The sequence below is a fragment of the Oncorhynchus mykiss genome, chromosome 12 (assembly GCF_013265735.2).
Source record: "Oncorhynchus mykiss isolate Arlee chromosome 12, USDA_OmykA_1.1, whole genome shotgun sequence".
Classification (NCBI taxonomy): Eukaryota; Metazoa; Chordata; class Actinopteri; order Salmoniformes; family Salmonidae; genus Oncorhynchus; species Oncorhynchus mykiss.
Genome location: NC_048576.1, coordinates 42841980 through 42860747, shown reverse-complemented (window position 1 = coordinate 42860747; position 18768 = coordinate 42841980). Strand labels below are relative to the sequence as shown.

The 18768-nt window shown below is 41.9% G+C and overlaps 1 protein-coding gene across 2 annotated transcripts in view; it reads right to left on the bottom strand.

Moving 5' to 3' along the window:
• The window catches only part of opcml (opioid binding protein/cell adhesion molecule-like), a 409983-nt gene that overhangs the window by 74200 nt on the left and 317015 nt on the right, over positions 1–18768 (bottom strand). For both annotated transcript variants that reach the window (XM_021623816.2, XM_021623815.2), the window contains one exon: positions 18241–18366. In XM_021623816.2, the coding sequence (XP_021479491.2) occupies positions 18241–18366 (126 nt within the window). The remainder of the gene's footprint in view (positions 1–18240; positions 18367–18768) is intronic.

Below are 18768 nucleotides of genomic sequence, written 5' to 3'. Positions count from 1 at the left end.
TAACTATACCTAGACAAGATCCCACAAAGCACAATGGGAAAATGGCTACCTAAATATAATCCCCAATCAGAGACAATGATAAACAGCTGCCTCTGATTGAGAACCATACTAGGCCTATATAGAAATATAATTCACCTAGATAACCCACCCTTAAATCACACCCCGACCTAACCAACATAGAGAATAAAAGGTGGACTGTCTCGGGAGGTTCCGGGGCCGCGGACCGTCTCGGGAGGTTCCGGGGCCGCGGACCGTCATCGGAAGCTCCGAACTGGGAACTGTCGCCAGAATCTCCAGACTGGGAACTGTCGCCGGAAGCTCTGGACTGTGGAGGCGCACTGGAGGCCTGATGTGTGGGACCGGTACAGGTGTTACCGGGCTGATGACACACACCTCAGGGCGAGGGCGAGGAGGAGGCACAGGACGTACTGAACTGTGGAGGTGTACTTTAGGGAGAGTGTGAGGAGCAGGTACAGGACGTACCTGACTGGGAAGGCGCACTTGAGGAAGAGTGCGAGGAGCAGGCACAGGACGTACTGGGCTGTGGAGGCGCACTGGAGGTCTGGAGCGTAGAGCTGGCACAACGTGTCCTGGACAGATGACAACCCTTGCATGGCAAGTGCGGGGAGCTAGCACAGTACGCACTGGACTGTGAAGGAGCACTGGGGACACAGTGCGTAAAACCGGCGCAGGATGTATTGGACCCTGGAAGCGCACTGGAGACCAGGAGCGCTGAGCCAGCACAACCAGTCTTGGACAGATGCCCACTTTAGCGTGACAAGTGCGAGGAGCTGACAGAGGACGTACTGGGCTGTGAAGGCGCACTGGAGACCTGGTGCGTATAGCCGGCATCAATTTAACACACGGAACAATAACACACTTCTCAGGACAAGTGCGAGGAACTGGCATAGGTGGCATCGGACGGCTAACACGGTCCTCAGGGCGAATGCCATACATACTATGCCAAACCAACAGCTCTCTCTCTTCACTCTCCTCCAATTTGTCCAACAAATACTTGAAGGTCTCTAACTCTCCCCTCGGTTCACTCTCCTCCAATTTGTCCAATAACTCCTCGAGAGTCTCTGGCTCAACCCTCAACTTCGCCGACCACTCCACCCCCCCCCCCCCCCAAAAAAAAGAATGTTCGGGCTGTCTTTTGTGCTTGTGTCGTGGCCGCGATCCCTGGCCTCGTCGCTGTCCTTCCCTCGCTGCCTCCGCCTGCTTACATGGCAGGCTTTCGTCTCCTGCCATTATCTCGTCCCAAGTCCAGGTTGTCTTCTTCTCCTGGCCACACTGCTCAGTCCGTTTGTGGTGGGATCTTCTGTCAAGATCGTCATAACTAGTGGACCAAAATGCAGCATGGTATGTTTCCATCCTTTTTATTAGGAAGAGAACTCAAATAACAAAACAATAAAGCGAACAAACGAACTGTGACGCTCAGCGTAGTGCTCACAGATAACTATACCTAGACAAGATCCCACAAAGCACAATGGGAAAATGGCTACCTAAACATAATCCACAATCAGAGACAATGATAAACAGCTGCCTCTGATTGAGAACCATACTAGGCCTATATAGCAATATAATTCACCTAGATAACCCACCCTTAAATCACACCCCGACCTAACCAACATAGAGAATAAAAGCTTTCTATGGTCAGGGCGTGACATTTTGAGAATTAATGGGGCATTCTTATATCCTCCCAGCATAGTTCAAAATCATTGGAGGGAATTTTTAAACTGGGGCAGGATTCTCAGTATTTACCACAGTATAATTGTTACATGGTAATCCTATTAAATGCCCAGCGCAGTCAAAATTGAGATTTTCCTGTTTTTTCTATAAATTATTCATAAAATACAAGGTTGGACTAATACTGTGAAATAGTGAAAATTCTGATAATGCCCTTTTAGTGTAAGAGCTGTTTGAAAAGACAGCCTGAATTTTCAGCATATTTTGGTGGGATGGAGTTTTGGCTGGCTTGGTGACATCACCAGGCGATAAATTAGTTAATAGACCAATAAGAAAGAAAGTTCAAAATCACTCAGCAAATACCATCTAGTTTTCCCCTCCCCACTCAGACCTCTCCCAGACAGTTCTAGCTAAATTCTGGCTTGAGAAATTGCTCTTTGCTAAGAATCTTTTTTCGTTTTGTTTTGACAATTTTGATTGAAAACAATTACAGTAAGGTACTTAATTGTTAGCATGAAATTATTTGAAATTGAGATAGAAACGGCTGCACTGGACCTTTAAGACTTCCTGACTACAACACCAACACCATTAGAAAGCCAAACACTCCTTGGAGACACTAATGTGTAAGATGTGGTTTTTGTTTGGTTTTGATAAGTGGTTATGATTATACCTCCAATAAAAACCAGAACATGAGATTAAGGTGGAATATCATCAATTATGAAGGATTTACACACAAACCAGGAATCAAGCCTTTTTTTGAAGGCGAATGATTAAGGTTGCAAAATTAAGTCAACTTTCAATAAATTCCCTGGTTTTCCAGATATCCTGGTTGGAGGATTAAGGATTTCTTGCTTATTCCCTCCTGATTCCGAGAATCCTTCAACAGGTATTTCGGGAAAACCTGGGAATTTATTGAAAGTTCACAGAATTTTGCAACCCTACTACTACTAACTATCGTATCATGTTTTAAACCTAATGACAAGACGTTAATGTTGATGTCAGTGTACTAGATTTTTTTCCCCTTCTCAGATTGTTGCCAGTATTCATCGTTCTCTGTCCAATGGATAATCCCACATGATCAAATACTACAGTTTAATATAGAATACTACAGTACTTACCATATAATTATGTAGTAAACTGTAATATACTGTAGAATACTATCGTAAATACTACAGTATTGTCCTCAAAACCACTACAGTCCACAAAAACACAACAGTTTTTGAACTATAGTAATGCTGCAGTATCAATTTGCATATACCCTTCCCATTCCCCTATTATAGAAAAGAGCAGAAGTGCTGAACCTATCCATTCAGACCCCCAGTCCTACCTACAGTACCTATCCTGGGCAAGGCAGTTAACCCACTGTTCCCCGGGCTCCGATGACATAGATTCACAGGGGTTGGGTTAAATGTGGAAGACATATTTCAGTTGAATGCATTCAACTGACTAGGAATCCCCGTTTCCCTTACAGGTTATGGAAGATTTGCTCTTTTAGGGTTTCCTCAAGGAGAAAGCCCCCACTTCTATGTCAAAGATAATAAAACAAAACACTATAGTAAATACTCCAGTATACTAAAGTCCGAAAAAACAGTACAATATACATTGCTCAAAAAAATAAAGGGAACACTTAAACAACACAATGTAACTCCAAGTCAATCACACTTCTGTGAAATCAAACTGTCCACTTAGGAAGCAACACTGATTGACAATAAATTTCACATGCTGTTGTGCAAATGGAATAGACAACAGGTGGAAATTATAGGCAATTAGCAAGACACCCCCAATAAAGGAGTGGTTCTGCAGGTGGGGACCACAGACCACTTCTCAGTTCCTATGCTTCCTGGCTGATGTTTTGGTCACTTTTGAATGCTGGCGGTGCTTTCACTCTAGTGGTAGCATGAGACGGATTCTACAACCCACACAAGTGGCTCAGGTAGTGCAGCTCATCCAGGATGGCACATCAATGCGAGCTGTGGCAAGAAGGTTTGCTGTGTCTGTCAGCGTAGTGTCCAGAGCATGGAGGCCCTACCAGGAGACAGGCCAGTACATCAGGGGACGTGGAGGAGGCCGTAGGAGGGCAACAACCCAGCAGCAGGACCGCTACCTCCGCCTTTGTGCCAGAGCCCTGCAAAATGACCTCCAGCAGGCCACAAATGTGCATGTGTCTGCTCAAACGGTCAGAAACAGACTCCATGAGGGTGGTATGAGGGCCCGATGTCCACAGGTGGGGGTTGTGCTTACAGCCCAACACCGTGCAGGACGTTTGGCATTTGCCAGAGAACACCAAGATTGGCAAATTCGCCACTGGCGCCCTGTGCTCTTCACAGATGAAAGCAGGTTCACACTGAACACGTGACAGACGTGACAGAGTCTGGAGACGCCGTGGAGAACGTTCTGCTGCCTGCAACATCCTCCAGCATGACCGGTTTGGCGGCGGGTCAGTCATGGTGTGAGGTGGCATTTCTTTGGGGCGGCACAGCCCTCCATGTGCTCGCCAGAGGTAGCCTGACTGCCATTAGGTACCGAGATGAGATCCTCAGACCCCTTGGGAGACCATATGCTGGTGCGGTTGGCCCTGGGTTCCTCCTAATGCCAGACAATGCTAGACCTCATGTGGCTGGAGTGTGTCAGCAGTTCCTGCAAGAGGAAGGCATTGATGCTATGGACTGGCCCGCCCGTTCCCCAGACCTGAATCCATTTGAGCACATCTGGGACATCATGTCTCGCTCCATCCACCAACGCCACGTTGCACCACAGACTGTCCAGGAGTTGGCGGATGCTCCTCATCAGGAGCATTTTTGTGTGATTTTGTTGTCAGCACATTCAACTATGTAAAGAAAAAAGTATTTAATAAGAATATTTCATTCATTCAGATCTAGGATGTGTTATTTTAGTGTTCCCTTTATTTTTTTGAGCAGTGTATATATATATATATTTTTACTAGAGTATTTATACTATAGCAAGTCCGCAAAAACACTACAGTGAATTGGAGCTCTGTCACCTGACCCGAGCCCGATGGGCCCTGACATTATACATTGGGTTAGGGCCGGAATTGGCCTGTTTTTTCATCAATAATTAGAGTAAGGTTAGGGCTCGGCATCACTAAATTGATCATTAACATTTTAAAGCTGAGCCATTTGCTCATGCTCTGCTGCGCAGCACATATCTGGTGTCAGAAGTGCTTCAACCTCAACGTTGTCAGAATCCACAGGAGAGATTATTTGACCAAAAATAATAATTTTGGCGGAGTTTAGAGAGACGAAGAGTAGCGTGTTTACAGCGAACTGTTGTCTGTCTTGTCATTGAGCAGAACAGCAAGCAGAGGCGTTACTATGGATACTCACACAATGCTGATTTGCTGACAGCCGTGGTATACCACAGGTATGACAAAACATTTATTTTTACTGCTTTAATTACATTGGTAACCAGTTTATAATAGCAATAAGGTACCTCTGAGGTTTGTGGTATTATATGACCAATTTACCACAGCTAAAGGCTGTATCCAGGCACTTCACATTGGGCGTAAGAACAGCCATTAGCTGTGGTATATTGGCCATGTGCCACACCTCCTCATGCCTTATTGCTTAAGTATACTATAGTATTTATCCATGAGGGATACTGCAGAATAAGCCAGCAGAGAGGACCCAGTGTATTACATCCTACAACAGCATGGTTTTCAGAATATAATGTTATGCAGCACTGCAACTTCAATTCATCAGAAATGAATATGTCTCTCTGCTTATGTATCCTGTGGGCACTCACAAATTGCACATGAATTGTCGAGTACCATTTTGTAAAGTGTCAAATGCTTCAATGTCAAAGGAAAAGGGACGGATCAAATTCTCTGCCATATGTGGCGAATGAGGAGGTCTGCAAACAAATTACAACAGCTGGCTTCTTGAAAAAATAGTGTTTTCACTGAGGCTTTGGATCACTTTTGCTCTGCCTAATTCAATGGTCATTAAGGACAATGAGCTTACAGTAATGCATATTAACAAATACACGCGTACATCGATGCAGGCACACAAACATGCACACACATACAGTGTTAGTAATTACCAATCATGTCTAAGTGTTTGACAAATGTGTCAAAAGCCTTTGCAACATGATTGCAGACAGTTTTCTATGATTCTTGCAAGCAACTGTATCAACATGGACAATATTGCGTTTCAAATATTGTTCGCAGAGGAGAACAAGACGATATGAAAAATTTGTCATCTCTGACTACATTACCTTTAGCAAAGAGTATTGATATTTATTCACAATAAATGGAGAAACAGGAAAGTGATAATGAAGAAAGCAACCAAGGGGGACTACACGGAAGCAAAGGCACCTTGCTTGCCAACATCATTTGTCTTTTCCATCCATAAGTTTCCAGTACAGAGAGATCAGAGTCGATGCTCTTGAACATACCCCCAGATTCATTGCCTAGAGACCACATGCCCTGTTTCTAATGCTGGTTTGTCATTGGCTAATGGTTATTGGTTGATTTGCAATGAGGCGAAAATGGAAATGCGTGAAAAGGTTTGTTTACTTGACTTTTTAACCTTTCATCAAACCAATTTAAGTACTGATCAAAAAGCCTAAAACTGACGTATATGTTTTGCACTTCAACTGTTTTGCAGTCTTTCCTTTCATGATTGACCTTCTTTCATGGACTCCTGACATCATAGACTTGTTTCTTCTGTATTATTGACTGTATGTTTGTTTTACTCCATGTGTAACTCTGTGTCGTTGTATGTGTCGAACTGCTTTGCTTTATCTTGGCCAGGTCGCAATTGTAAATGAGAACATGTTCTCAACTTGCCTACCTGGTTAAATAAAGGTGAAAAAAATTCAATTAATTAATCTTGTCCAGAAGTGGATCCCCTCTTAGACTATGAGGATCTTCGATAGTGAATGAAAGGCAGCATAGAAGGGAGAAAGTTTATGTTTTGCGAGTCAGTCATACAGTCTTGTTACTAAACCAGTGTCCACCAGTGATCAGAGTGATGTGCTAGTTTCCCCAAGTGATCAGGTGGATCAGGGGACGGAGTCTCTCAAGGAGAGTTTTGAGGTATCCCTTGTTTGTGAAGTTTCTAATTTTCAGAGGAGTGTTGATGGCAAACCAGATAGGGAGGATGATTTTTGGGGGACTTGGAGGAAACATTTTTTGCCTAGACAGTGGTTCCCAGAAAATAGTTCTCCCCAGTCAGGAAGGTGAGTCTTGTGTGTCTCTAACTGAGACCTTCTGTGCACAGAAATGTGATGTAGTGCGGCCTCGGCAGATTGAGGATGAGGTTGATTCAGGTGTCACTGAGCAACTAGATGGTCCTTAGTGGTATGATAATGGATTTGGTTCCCCAAGTGATCTGTTAGACTCAGAGATTGTCAGTGATTCTTTGGTTCCTTTAGCTGACACGTTCTTAGCCTAAGTAGAGTAGGTTGTGGTCAGCAGGCTGACCATGAGGTTGTTTGGGTGTCAGGTGTTGATTTGGCTGACACACTTCTCACTGAGCTATGGGAGGGAGGAGATTCTTCCCAGTCGTGTTGTGAGGTTAACGAGGAGCCGTTGGAAGATCCGGTCTGGGTTTTGCAGGGTGACATGGCTGTGTCTTGTGATAATAGAAAATAAATAGGAGGGAAAAAGGTATATAAGTTTTGAAAATTCAGGAAAATAGAAATGGGTGACAGTAGCTAGGTTTAGAAATGGGTGACAGTAGCTAGGTTTAGAAATGGGTGACAGTAGCTAGGTTTAGAAATGGGTGACAGAAGCTAGGTTTAGAAATGGGTGACAGTAGCTAGGTTTAGAAATGGGTGACAGTAGCTAGGTTTAGAAATGGGTGACAGTAGCTAGGTTTAGAAATGGGTGACAGAAGCTAGGTTTAGAAATGGGTGACAGTAGCTAGGTTTAGAAATGGGTGACAGTAGCTAGGTTTAGAAATGGGTGACAGTAGCTAGGTTTAGAAATGGGTGACAGTAGCTAGGTTTAGAAATGGGTGACAGTAGCTAGGTTCAACCCAATTGGCAACAGATTTTCATGCAGATATTCTAAACTCCACGTAAAAACAATATGTAAATTTTTTCACCAGAGATGTGTTACCATCAAATTGACTTGTTACAGATAAAAGGCTGTGTGCACATTAAAATAACTTTTGCTTCCCAGAGTCGAAGTGTGAGAACCACACAACACATCATCGTGTGACTCCAAATGTACTTTCATACGATGGTTATTATATCAATATTTGGCATAAAGGTGTTCCCACCATGATTTCTCACATAATTCATTTTAGTTTTTAGTTTTGTTGACATTTGGAATGTTTCCAGACCAATTTGCAGTTTCCATCAGGCCTGTCGTGACAATTTTTATCCAACGTGTACTTTACTCGCATAAAAAGGTTGGAAACCTGGTTTATGTGACTTTTTACATTCTGGGATGTGTTGGGGAATAGGTTAGGTAGTTTAGACAGCACACGACAGCTCACTACCACTTCCACACTCCAGGGGACTGCAGCAACCTTGTCCAGATGCTGAGCCTGGTTGATAAGCACATCGGGTGCTGCCAATTAGTGTGACCGTCAGTCAGGGTTTCAGGTTTCAAGCCATGGGGCTGCTGCTGTTGTTTGGTGGCAATGCCGCCTTTAATTTGTTTTTGAGTCTTGATTCCGGGCATGCCTTTTGTACATATTTATCTTTTTTCACCATCTGAACAAATGTGACTCGTTTCAGGAAACTATGCGTATGTCGCGCGTCACTACTTCACAGAAGCACTATTTGAACGTAAACTTTTTTTTAAATCAAAATGCATTTTTTGGGCAGAAATGCCTTCTGGAACATGTGAACGTTTATGTGCCTTAATAACAAACGTGTATGCCATCTGTAAATACAAATACAATTAGTAAATTACGTGCCTAGTTGGAAAAAGAGGCAACCTTCCCACTAGTAATGATTGGCTGAGATAAAGAGTGGGCTGGACATGCCGAGAAATGAATTTGGATTTGTCTGCCATGTAGCTCGCTTCTGTATATAATATGAGCAGGTCAGTATGTGTAGGTAATCCTTTCTAACACTCTTTTTTTGAAAGATATCACATAGTAGAACTGCATTAGTGTTGCTCTCCACTTTCTGGAGGACAGAGTTTTGAAATCAGTGGAATTAGAGTATGATAGCTAAGGAGATGGAGAAAATTCTGCTGTTTGATTGCAAATATGCAGACAGAGTCATAAAGAGAACACACAAAAGGTTCCGGATTACATCTTCTAACTAAGGGCAACCATGGCATCCATGACAGAGCGGGAGAAGTGTCCATCCATGTATACGGTTAAGATAGTCTAGCTAGCTACATTTTCCCGATATTACACGTTTCTAATTTAGTCAGATAGTCGGATTCATTTCAAGTTAAAGTGTACTGTTAGCTAGCTAGCAAACGTTAGCTGGCTGGCTAGCTAGCTGACATTACCTGTATGATCTGTGTAGTAATATTTTTCGTATCTCAGAACATTTGCATTGCTAGTTATAGCTTAATATTAGCTAGCTAACATTGAACCTGGTTGGTTAGCTACCTGCAGATTCATGCAGGGTAGTAACGTTATGAGTTGGGATTATGGGTCATTGTTTAGTTAGTAACATGTCAAAACAAAAGACTCCACTATGTTTATTATGTCACTGTGCAAACTGTCGATAGACGTAGCTGGTAAATTCGAGTGCAGAATAACCCACAAATATACAAACGATCAAAGCCTGTTAAATATGGCCGGTGTCAGTAAACGTTGACAAGAAAAGCATAATTACATTTTGCCAGCAGCACAGTTGCTGTCACCAACGCTCTTGATAACATAAAAACAGCCTAACCAGCTCTGCTAGGGTTAGTAAAGTGGTTAGTGAGCTGTTCTCTCATTTGTGTCTGGAAGTAGCTCGCAAGCTAGCCAAAGTTAGCCAGTTGGCTTAGGTGCTTGACTGCTGTTGTTAGGTCAGAACGCTCGGATCAACCCTAATTTTCGTCCAGAGCGGCCAGTGTGTGCTCCGAGAGCGAAATGCTCTGAATTTATGCACGGCCAATCTGACCACGCTTTGAGTTTACAAACGCCCAGATCACACTCTGGTACTCCAGATTAAATTGACGAACACACCCATAGTATAAACCAGCCTTTAGTCTTGGAATCTTTGGTTGTTTAGTACATAACCTCCTTAAAGAGATGGGTGGGGCTAAAGCTTAAAAGGGTGTGAACGATGTGGAATGGGTGTCAAAAAGAAGAGCTCTCCAGTAGGTACCAAAAAAATTCAAGGTGCATTTTCTCAAAAGGGAGGATACAAGTTTATCAACATTCAAAACAGAATGACTTTCCCATTGTTCCTCAACTGTAATGTATGATATACCATCCACTACAGAGTCTCTATTTTTATCCAACGTAAAAAATGACATTTATATTGTTGCTACATAAGTACAAATCGAGCCAGTCGGTCACAAATAATAATCCACTTGGACTGGAAAGAGGTCAAGAGAGACAGAGCTGGCCCTGGACAAAAGGTAAGGTTGCTGTCTCTCTGGGCACGTATATAGTACATTCAACACCTAGGTGCTTACACTGATTTCTAAATCAGGTTACAGACCATTTAAGTAGGCCTAAGACCCAAAGACATGAGTACAGCACAATCAGTAGGCAAGTTATTGGTTTCGTAACATAGGTTAGGGTTGGACTGAACCTACAGGACAGTAGATCTCCAGGAAGAGGTTTGGGCATCCCTTCTTTATGCCCTTAAAAAAACAGGTCTTCTGTAAAAGCATGAAGCAAATTGGGCCATGCTCATCCAAGACAGTACCAATAACTACATCAGGTAAAAGCCTTTTACCAGTGGTAGACAGGACATGTCTAATGACATGTGGTAGACAGGACATGGCCAATGTCTTAACCCAAACCCTACAAGAAAACCTATGCTCATCCCTGCATGTTCACTTTGCATTGTATTCAATCCATTGCTGTTTGTAGAACTTTCCCATCCCACTGGGTAAGCAAACCTTTAGCATTCTGACTTTTATCCCCACTGATTACGTGATCACTCCACTGACAGACAGCAATCAGTAATAATGCAAGATTGTTCCCATTGAAAGATGTATCACAGCAAATGGAATGCCATACGTTTTCCTCTGTATAATAGTCTGATTGCCACTCATCACGAGAGCTGCCAAGAGCCAACAACGCCAGTCCACAATGCCATAGAGCTGTCAATCATCCACTGACACTGCAAAATTAGAGGGCACAGACCTTCAAGCCTCCAACAGGAACTTTTCTAACTGGCAATTTTGTCTCCCCCAAGAAACAAATTAGAACACAATTTGGAAATAAAAGTGGATCGTTGAAGGAAAGTAGACAACTTGATTGACGGCCCCTGTCATTTCTGTGTTGTGTCGTGTAAAAGTAGCAATCTTACAACAACATTGAATGGGAGAGTGGATAAGGCAGCAAAAATAATATCAAGCTGTTGATCAGATTGTGACAGAGCAGCAGGCACCGTGTAGGCCGCACAATGCAGCACTCATTTGCAAACTGCAAAGTCTTCAGTATTTACCATCGTTTTAAATTAGGAATGTCCAATATGAAGTTTCTGACAGTTGGATGAAAGGACACTCGTAACCTCCTCCATATAACATGTACCCCCCTTTAATGGCCCACATTGATCCATTTGGCCCGGCAGTGCATTGTCCTCTACATGCACTGTTTTTCTCATGCACACATCTTCTAATCCTTTTAGAGAGGCTGGCAGCCAAAGATGAAGGGGCAGCGTTGAATAATTCACGGTTGTCCCCGATGAAAAAGAAGTGGAGACACAGGCTTGTAGTGCAATGAATCAATATTAAACTTGAATTGATCACATGCAAATAAGGGAATGACTGAGGGCAACTACATATACAGTATTAAGAGAATGACTGAGCCCCCCCCCCCCCCCCCCCCCCCACACACACACACTGGGATGAGGACTGTAAAATGTCAACGGCAGTATTGAAAATATAATTTAGCTAATATTGTTCCCAGTGATGGCTGCTCTCCTGTCCTGTCACTTGTCATCCTCCACACTGTGAGGTGAGGTGTCTTTCTGCTTCAGTAGCTGCTTCAGTTACATTTCCTCATGTTCTTGGCTGACACCACTGAATGTGATACTCAATATTCACACCAGATAGAATAATCCCCATTCGATGCCTTGGCGCTTCTCTCATTGATTGTTTGATATTTAGTCATGCTTGTTTAGCTCAGTTATGTATAATTTGGTTTATTGGACTTATTTTCAAATGTGTTGTCAAAATATAGCCCAGTCACTTAGCAGTCACTTTACTGCAATTCTTACAGACATAAATGCTTTTCGGGAGTGGTCCATAATCAGAAGCGACAGAGATGGAGGCAAACTGGGAAAAGAGTGGAGAAATGTCACTCTAGAACGCATTTAAGTTCCTACACACGTCTGAGAATTTCTTTGCGAGGCAGCCAAACATCCCTCATCTTCTTCCTTTCTTTCTTTCATTACAGCTCGCACATAAATGCCAAGTAAGATAACCCGCCATATCTCTGCATTTCCCTGACATTAACAGACAGTCTCAGCTAAAGACATTGCTTATTGGTTTTCACAGAAGTGATTTGTGATGCTTTTGTTGGTGCTGTGTGTCTGTCTATGGCTCCTGTAATGACAACTAAATTAATATTGGTTTCCTTTCTCTGTTATTGCCCAATTCAATAGAGTGGAGTTGGTAGATTAACATTACCACCATAATGTATGCATTGCATTTAAATGGAGTATGGTTGTAATTACACTCAATTCCAATCACGGAGAATGACACCATCTGATTTGTTGGTGCTGGTTTATTCATACAGGGCTTTCATTAAACAGTTACCCTTTAACTCTTGGTTATAATGAGACAAAAGTTAGCAGGAAAATTATGATATTCAAGTTAAACATTGGAAAATCTGGGCATTTGTTTTAGGGTGGTTGTTTAATAAGGATTAGCCCCTTTTCAATTGTCGCCTAAAATGACATATCCAAATCTAACTGCCTGTAGCTCAGGCCCTGAAGCAAGGATATGCATATTCTTGGTACCATTTGAAAGGTAACACTTTTAAGTTTATGGAAATATAGAGAATATAACACATTAGATCTGGTAAAAGACAATACAAATAAAAAACAACTTTTTTTCTTTGTACCATCATTGTTGAAATGCAAGAGAAAGGCCATAATGTATTATTCCAGCCCTGGTGAAATTTAGATTTTGGCCACTAGATGGCAGCAGTGTATGTGCAAGTTTCAGACTGATCCAATGAACCATTGTATTTCTGTTCAAAACGTTGTATCGAGACTACCCAAATGTGCCTAGTTTGTTTATCAATAACTTTTCATGTTCAAACTGTGCACACTCCTCAAACAAATAGCATGGTATTATTTCACTGTAATAGCTACTGTAAATTGGACAGTGCAGTTAGATTTAAATTAGTTAAAACTTCTTCAGGATCGGTGGGTCCCCTGCGGGACGGTTGAGCTAACGTAGGCTAATGCGATTAGCATGAGGTTGTAAGTAACAAGAACATTTCCCAGGACATAGACATATCTGATATTGGCAGAAATCTTAAATTCTTATTAATCGAACTGCACGGTCCAATTTACAGTAGCTATTACATAATCCAAGTCCTTTATACTGCAGCATTATATGTTTATGTCTTGTTTAAAGGAATTAGGGCAAGCAAATTAGCTTGTCCCAGTAGTGATGAGTACACGGCAGATTGGCCAGTGTTACCTAGTGTTGATTTTTCAGTGTAACATTTCTAGTGTTGATTCTTGCAATAAATTAACTCTGTAAATGTTAAATGAACACTCATTGGCGTAAAATAACCCCAGTGTTGGTATTACGTTGAGTGTGAGTGTGATTGTGTCAGTCTTACTCTGTGGAGAGTAAAACTTTCACATCAAAACCACACACATCATTATCATATTTCCCAGCATGCAGGTATATTTTTGGGGGATCATTTTATTATATGTGTTTTTACAAGTACATTGTTTGATTGATTAATCTTATGCTACACAAAGATAATAACATACATTTTTCTTGAGTAATCCAATCAGTTAGTTAGTTTTACTCTACCCATTACTGAAATGGTTATTCCAGTTTAAAGGGTTGTGGTAGTCTCTTTTATCAATGTTTATAACTCTAATATTCAATCTGAATGCAGGTTGTGGTTGAATGAAAACTCCCGCTGTTGAATATCCCAACTCTTGTTGGATTCCAATAGGAATTACACATCAATTTGCAAGTCAGCATAATGTGATTTGCAGGCCTGACGTGGCCTTTAAACAATGAGTTTCAAGCCACTGTATTAGGGTAAAACTAGGCCATAAAGTAAGGTTTCATGAGATATGTAATGTATTGTCATAAAGAGTTTGATTTTAATGATAAAATTTGCCTAGGAACTCACTTGGTGAAGGCCAAAGGACTGAAAATGAATTCAACGACCATGTCTATAATATTGTTTATAATATTGTAATGTCCTTAACCCAACACTAAGCGACCTTGCAGGCCTCTTAGAGTAATGGTTAAAAATACTATATGCGCATAACACCATTGGTGCAAACTATATACACTTCATAGTGTTAAAATAACCTTTGAAGTGTTATTGCATTACACTAAAAGTGTTAATTCCCTAACACTAACAAAGTGTAACAGTGTCAGCATTAAGCACCACACTGTCAATTTAAAGAGTTACTGAAACTGTTTTAACTACTGTACAGAAATGAAACAAACATATAATCATAATATCGGTCTAAAATACTGTATCAAATTCTCAGTTAATGATTCAAAACCAAGTTTTAAAAATAGGTTTTACTTGACTCAAAATTCTATAATGTAGAGTAAGGCATTGTTGGTAAAATTTCATGCATGTAGTCAATGAATGATTAATAAAATTATTATATTAATAGATCTCTAGGTAGGTCGTCATTGGAAATGAGAATTTGCTCTTAACTGACTTGTCTAGTTATATAAAGGTTAAATGAAATAGATAGTCTAATAAATATTGCAATCAGGCAGTAAATCACAGTTAGTACATCATTTGGAAAGTGACTTCACTGAAATTTTCAACCTCTCCCTGTCTGAGTCTGTATTGCCAACATGTTTCAAGCAGACCACCACAGTCCCCGTGCCCAAGAACACTAAGGTAACCTGCCTAAACCTGCCTAAATGACTACTGACCCGTAGAACTCACGTCTGTAGCCATGAAATGCATTGAAAGGCTGGTCATGGCTCACATCAACACCATTATCCCAGAAACCCTAGACCCACTCCAATTTGCATACCGCACCAACAGATCCGCAGATGATGCAACCTCTATTGCACTCCACACTGCCCTTTCACACCTGAACAAAATGAACACCTATGTGAGAATGATATTAATTTATTCATTGACTACAGCTCAGCGTTCAACACCTTAGTGCCCTCAAAGCACATCACTAAGCTAAGGACCCTGGGACTAAACGTCTCCTTCTGCAACTGGATCCTGGACTACCTGCACCGCCTGATCACCGACAAAGATGAGACACCTGACCGTGTGGTGCAAGGACAACAACCTCTCCCTCAATGTGATCAAGACAAAGGAGATGATTGTGGACTACAGGAAAAGGAGGACCGAAGACGCCCCACATTCTCATCGACGGGTCTGTAGTGGAGCAGATTGAGAGCTTCAAGGTCCTTGGCGTCCGCATCACCAACAGTTGTGAAGAAGGCACAATAAAACCTATTCCCCCCAGGAGACTGATAAGATTTGGCATGGGACCTCAGATCCTCAAAAGGTTTTACAGCTGCACCATCGAGAACATCCTTACGGGTTGCATCGCTGACTGGTATGCCTTCGACCGCAAGGCACTACAGAGGGTAGTGCGCACGGCCCAGTACATCACCGGGACCAAGCTTCCTGCCATCCAGGACCACTATACCAGGCAGTGCCCGAAAAATTGTCAAAGACTCCAGCCACCCTAGTCATAGACTGTTCTCTCTTCTACCACACAGCAAGCGGTACCGGAGCGCCAAGTCTAGGTCCAAGAGACTTCTAAACAGCTTCTACCCCCAAGCCATAAGACTCCTGAACAGCAAATGGCTACCCAGACTATTTGCATTGCCCCCACCTACACTACACTGCTGCTACTCACTGCTGCTACTCTCTGTTATTATCAGCCGCAACATAGTCACTTTTTTACATTTCATAAAACATGTATTTTACCCCTTTTTCTCTTGTCTCATCGCTGCAACTCCCGTACAGACTCAGGAGAGGTGAAGGTCAAGAGCCATGCGTCCTCCGAAACACAACCCAACCAAGCCGCACTGCTTCTTGACACAACGCACATCCAACCCGGAAGCCAGCCGCAACAATGTGTCGGAGGAAACACCTCACACCTAGCGACCTGGTCACCGTGCACTGCGCTCTGCCCGCCACAGAGATCACTAGTGCACGATGATACAAGGATATCCCTGCTGGCCAAACCCTCCCTAACCCTGGACGACACTTGGCCAATTGTGCATCACCGCATGAGCCTCCCGGTCGTGACAGGCTGCGGCAGAGCCTGGGCTCGAACCCAGAATCTCTGGTGGCACTGCGATGCAGGAGGCCCCCATAGTCACTTTAATAACTCTACTTACATGTACATATCACCTCAATTACCTCGACACCGATGCCCCCCCGCACATTGACTCTGTACTGGTACCCCCTGTATATAGCCCCGCTATTGTTATTTACTGCTGCTCTTTAATGATTTGTTATTTACATAATTTTTTGTTGTTGTTGGTATTTCTTAAAACTGCATTGATGGTTAAAGGATTGTAAGTAAGCATTTCACTGTAAGGTTGTGACAAATCTCACAAATCATTTCACCTGTGGTACAAATACAATTTGATTCGATTTGTTGCCTCCAGTCATCCTGGCGACGAACTGTTTCAGTTTCACTCACCCAATATGTTGGACAAAAAACGGATGAGAAGGGCAGTGATTGGGAATCTCAACACAATCAATCCAACTATGTAGTATGTGGCTAAGGCTCTTGCTTATCTATTTACTCTTTCTTTAGGTCTACTTATTAAGCAAGCTAGCTACAGTGTAAGACTTGATAGCTCAATCATTAAGCTAGCTGGAACCTAAAATGACACTGAGCCTTGTACTGTAGCTGCTGGAAGTAGCTGCTGGAAGGATGTCATGTCATCGCCTGGAAGTGGGTGGGTGTCTTCTTCTGCAAAACTTTTTTCCGCTTCGGTGGCTACAGCTACTGGGATTGCATTCATTTGGTTAGCAAGAAATGTGACTCATGCACTAATAAAATAGCTACTCATCTACTCAAACTTGAACGACTGTTAGCATATCTCATAGTTGTCCAAATGTATTTGGCATCGATCAAATGAGCAGGCAGGCCAACTATAAATCACATCACTTGTTAAAACGTTGGTTATTATGGGATTGGGGCCGGCTGCTGCAAGCCGAGCAGGGAACTATTCGTCATTGTATTCACAGTGCAATTTAGACTGGCAACTACACGCTGAAAAGTTTGAGGGTTTATCTACCGTCCCCTTTGCTAGAATTGAGCTAATCTGGCTCAGGCTAATGTTGTTGTTGTTGGGCATAGGCAACTGAGGAATAAATAGCCTACTTCTTGGTTGTTGGATTCAATTTAAAGTTCCCAAAAGTAAGACGTGGTATTTATATATTTGCAGAAAAACATTCAGGTTTCTTTTGTAACTTTGGCTAGTGCTTTCTAAATAATTGAACAAAAATGCATTGTTCTGCGGCCTGTAAGCACAGTCCAGTAGTGCAACATCAATGTGAATGGCATAGGCTATATGGCATGGTCTTCTTGCATAACAGGTGTGAGTGCACCTAAAAAAAGCCAACTGGGTGGGAATTCCTATGAGTTGGAAGCAATCGGCCAATGAAGAAGAAAATGTACTACTTTTAAACTCTAGCTGTGAGTGGTAATGGAGCACCGGGTCTGTGTAGATTCCGACCTGGACAAGACGGACAAGTTTTATTTGCTTTTATTTGCTGCAGTGTCTATTAATTGCCCAAACGCACGGCCACTTGCTCATTCATTGCTATAGAATTTTCACAAACACCGACCCACTTCATTTCCAAACATTCTATGAATAATGAAAACATGAACATGTGCATATCTATGGCCTATTCACAAAATGTCATTACATTTGATGGTGCTAAATCTGTGTCAATTCCTATTTAACACTGAAAAGTGTGGAACCATATACACACTGGCCCAGAGTTAATTTATAAAATGTCAATCACCTTAGATTTGAGCATCTGTGGCCTCCATTTAAGAACATCCTCAATTACTTAAAATGTGTCACTGGTGTAACCATCATTGATGCTACTACTCCTAGCCTACTCCTTAAAAATGATTGAAAGTCATTTAAGCTGCCATATCAGTTGATTTAGAATAGAAAAATTCTGTTAATTTATTTAAAAAATGACATGCCCAATGCCACTTCAATTCAAGAACGACCCACCTCAGTTTGCAGAGTTAGTATTGGTGGAGGCCCTGTCTTACCTTTTGCCGAGCGATGCTTCCATATGATGTTGGGTTCTGGTCGTCCAATGGCAAGACACATTAGAGTAATGTTGCTGCCCTCGTTCACTGTGATGTCCGTCGATATGTTTGTGATCTTTGCAGGTACTAAGGAAATTGGACAGAAAAAAACATAGTACTTTAAATTAGAATTTAATTCAATCATTCAATTATACATTTAGTAAGAATATAGATACAGCACTTTTGTTAGAAAAATGTTGACCTCATCTCAACCATCATAATTCAAACCATCAAAACCATGTAGCAAGCTTACAACTCATTTATGGTCATTACCATGTAGAACATTGTACATTCTCACGAGACACTATCATATATAAATGTATAAATATATACTTTAGATAGGCATATGCCATTTGAATGTTGGATTTCAGTCTGCATTGACTGCTATGTAGATGTAATAAAGCTCAAAATTGAACCTGGACTTACATGTTGCATTTGTGACATCCAGTGTAGCTAATAGGGGTTATTATAATGGATAGGAAAGGCAGA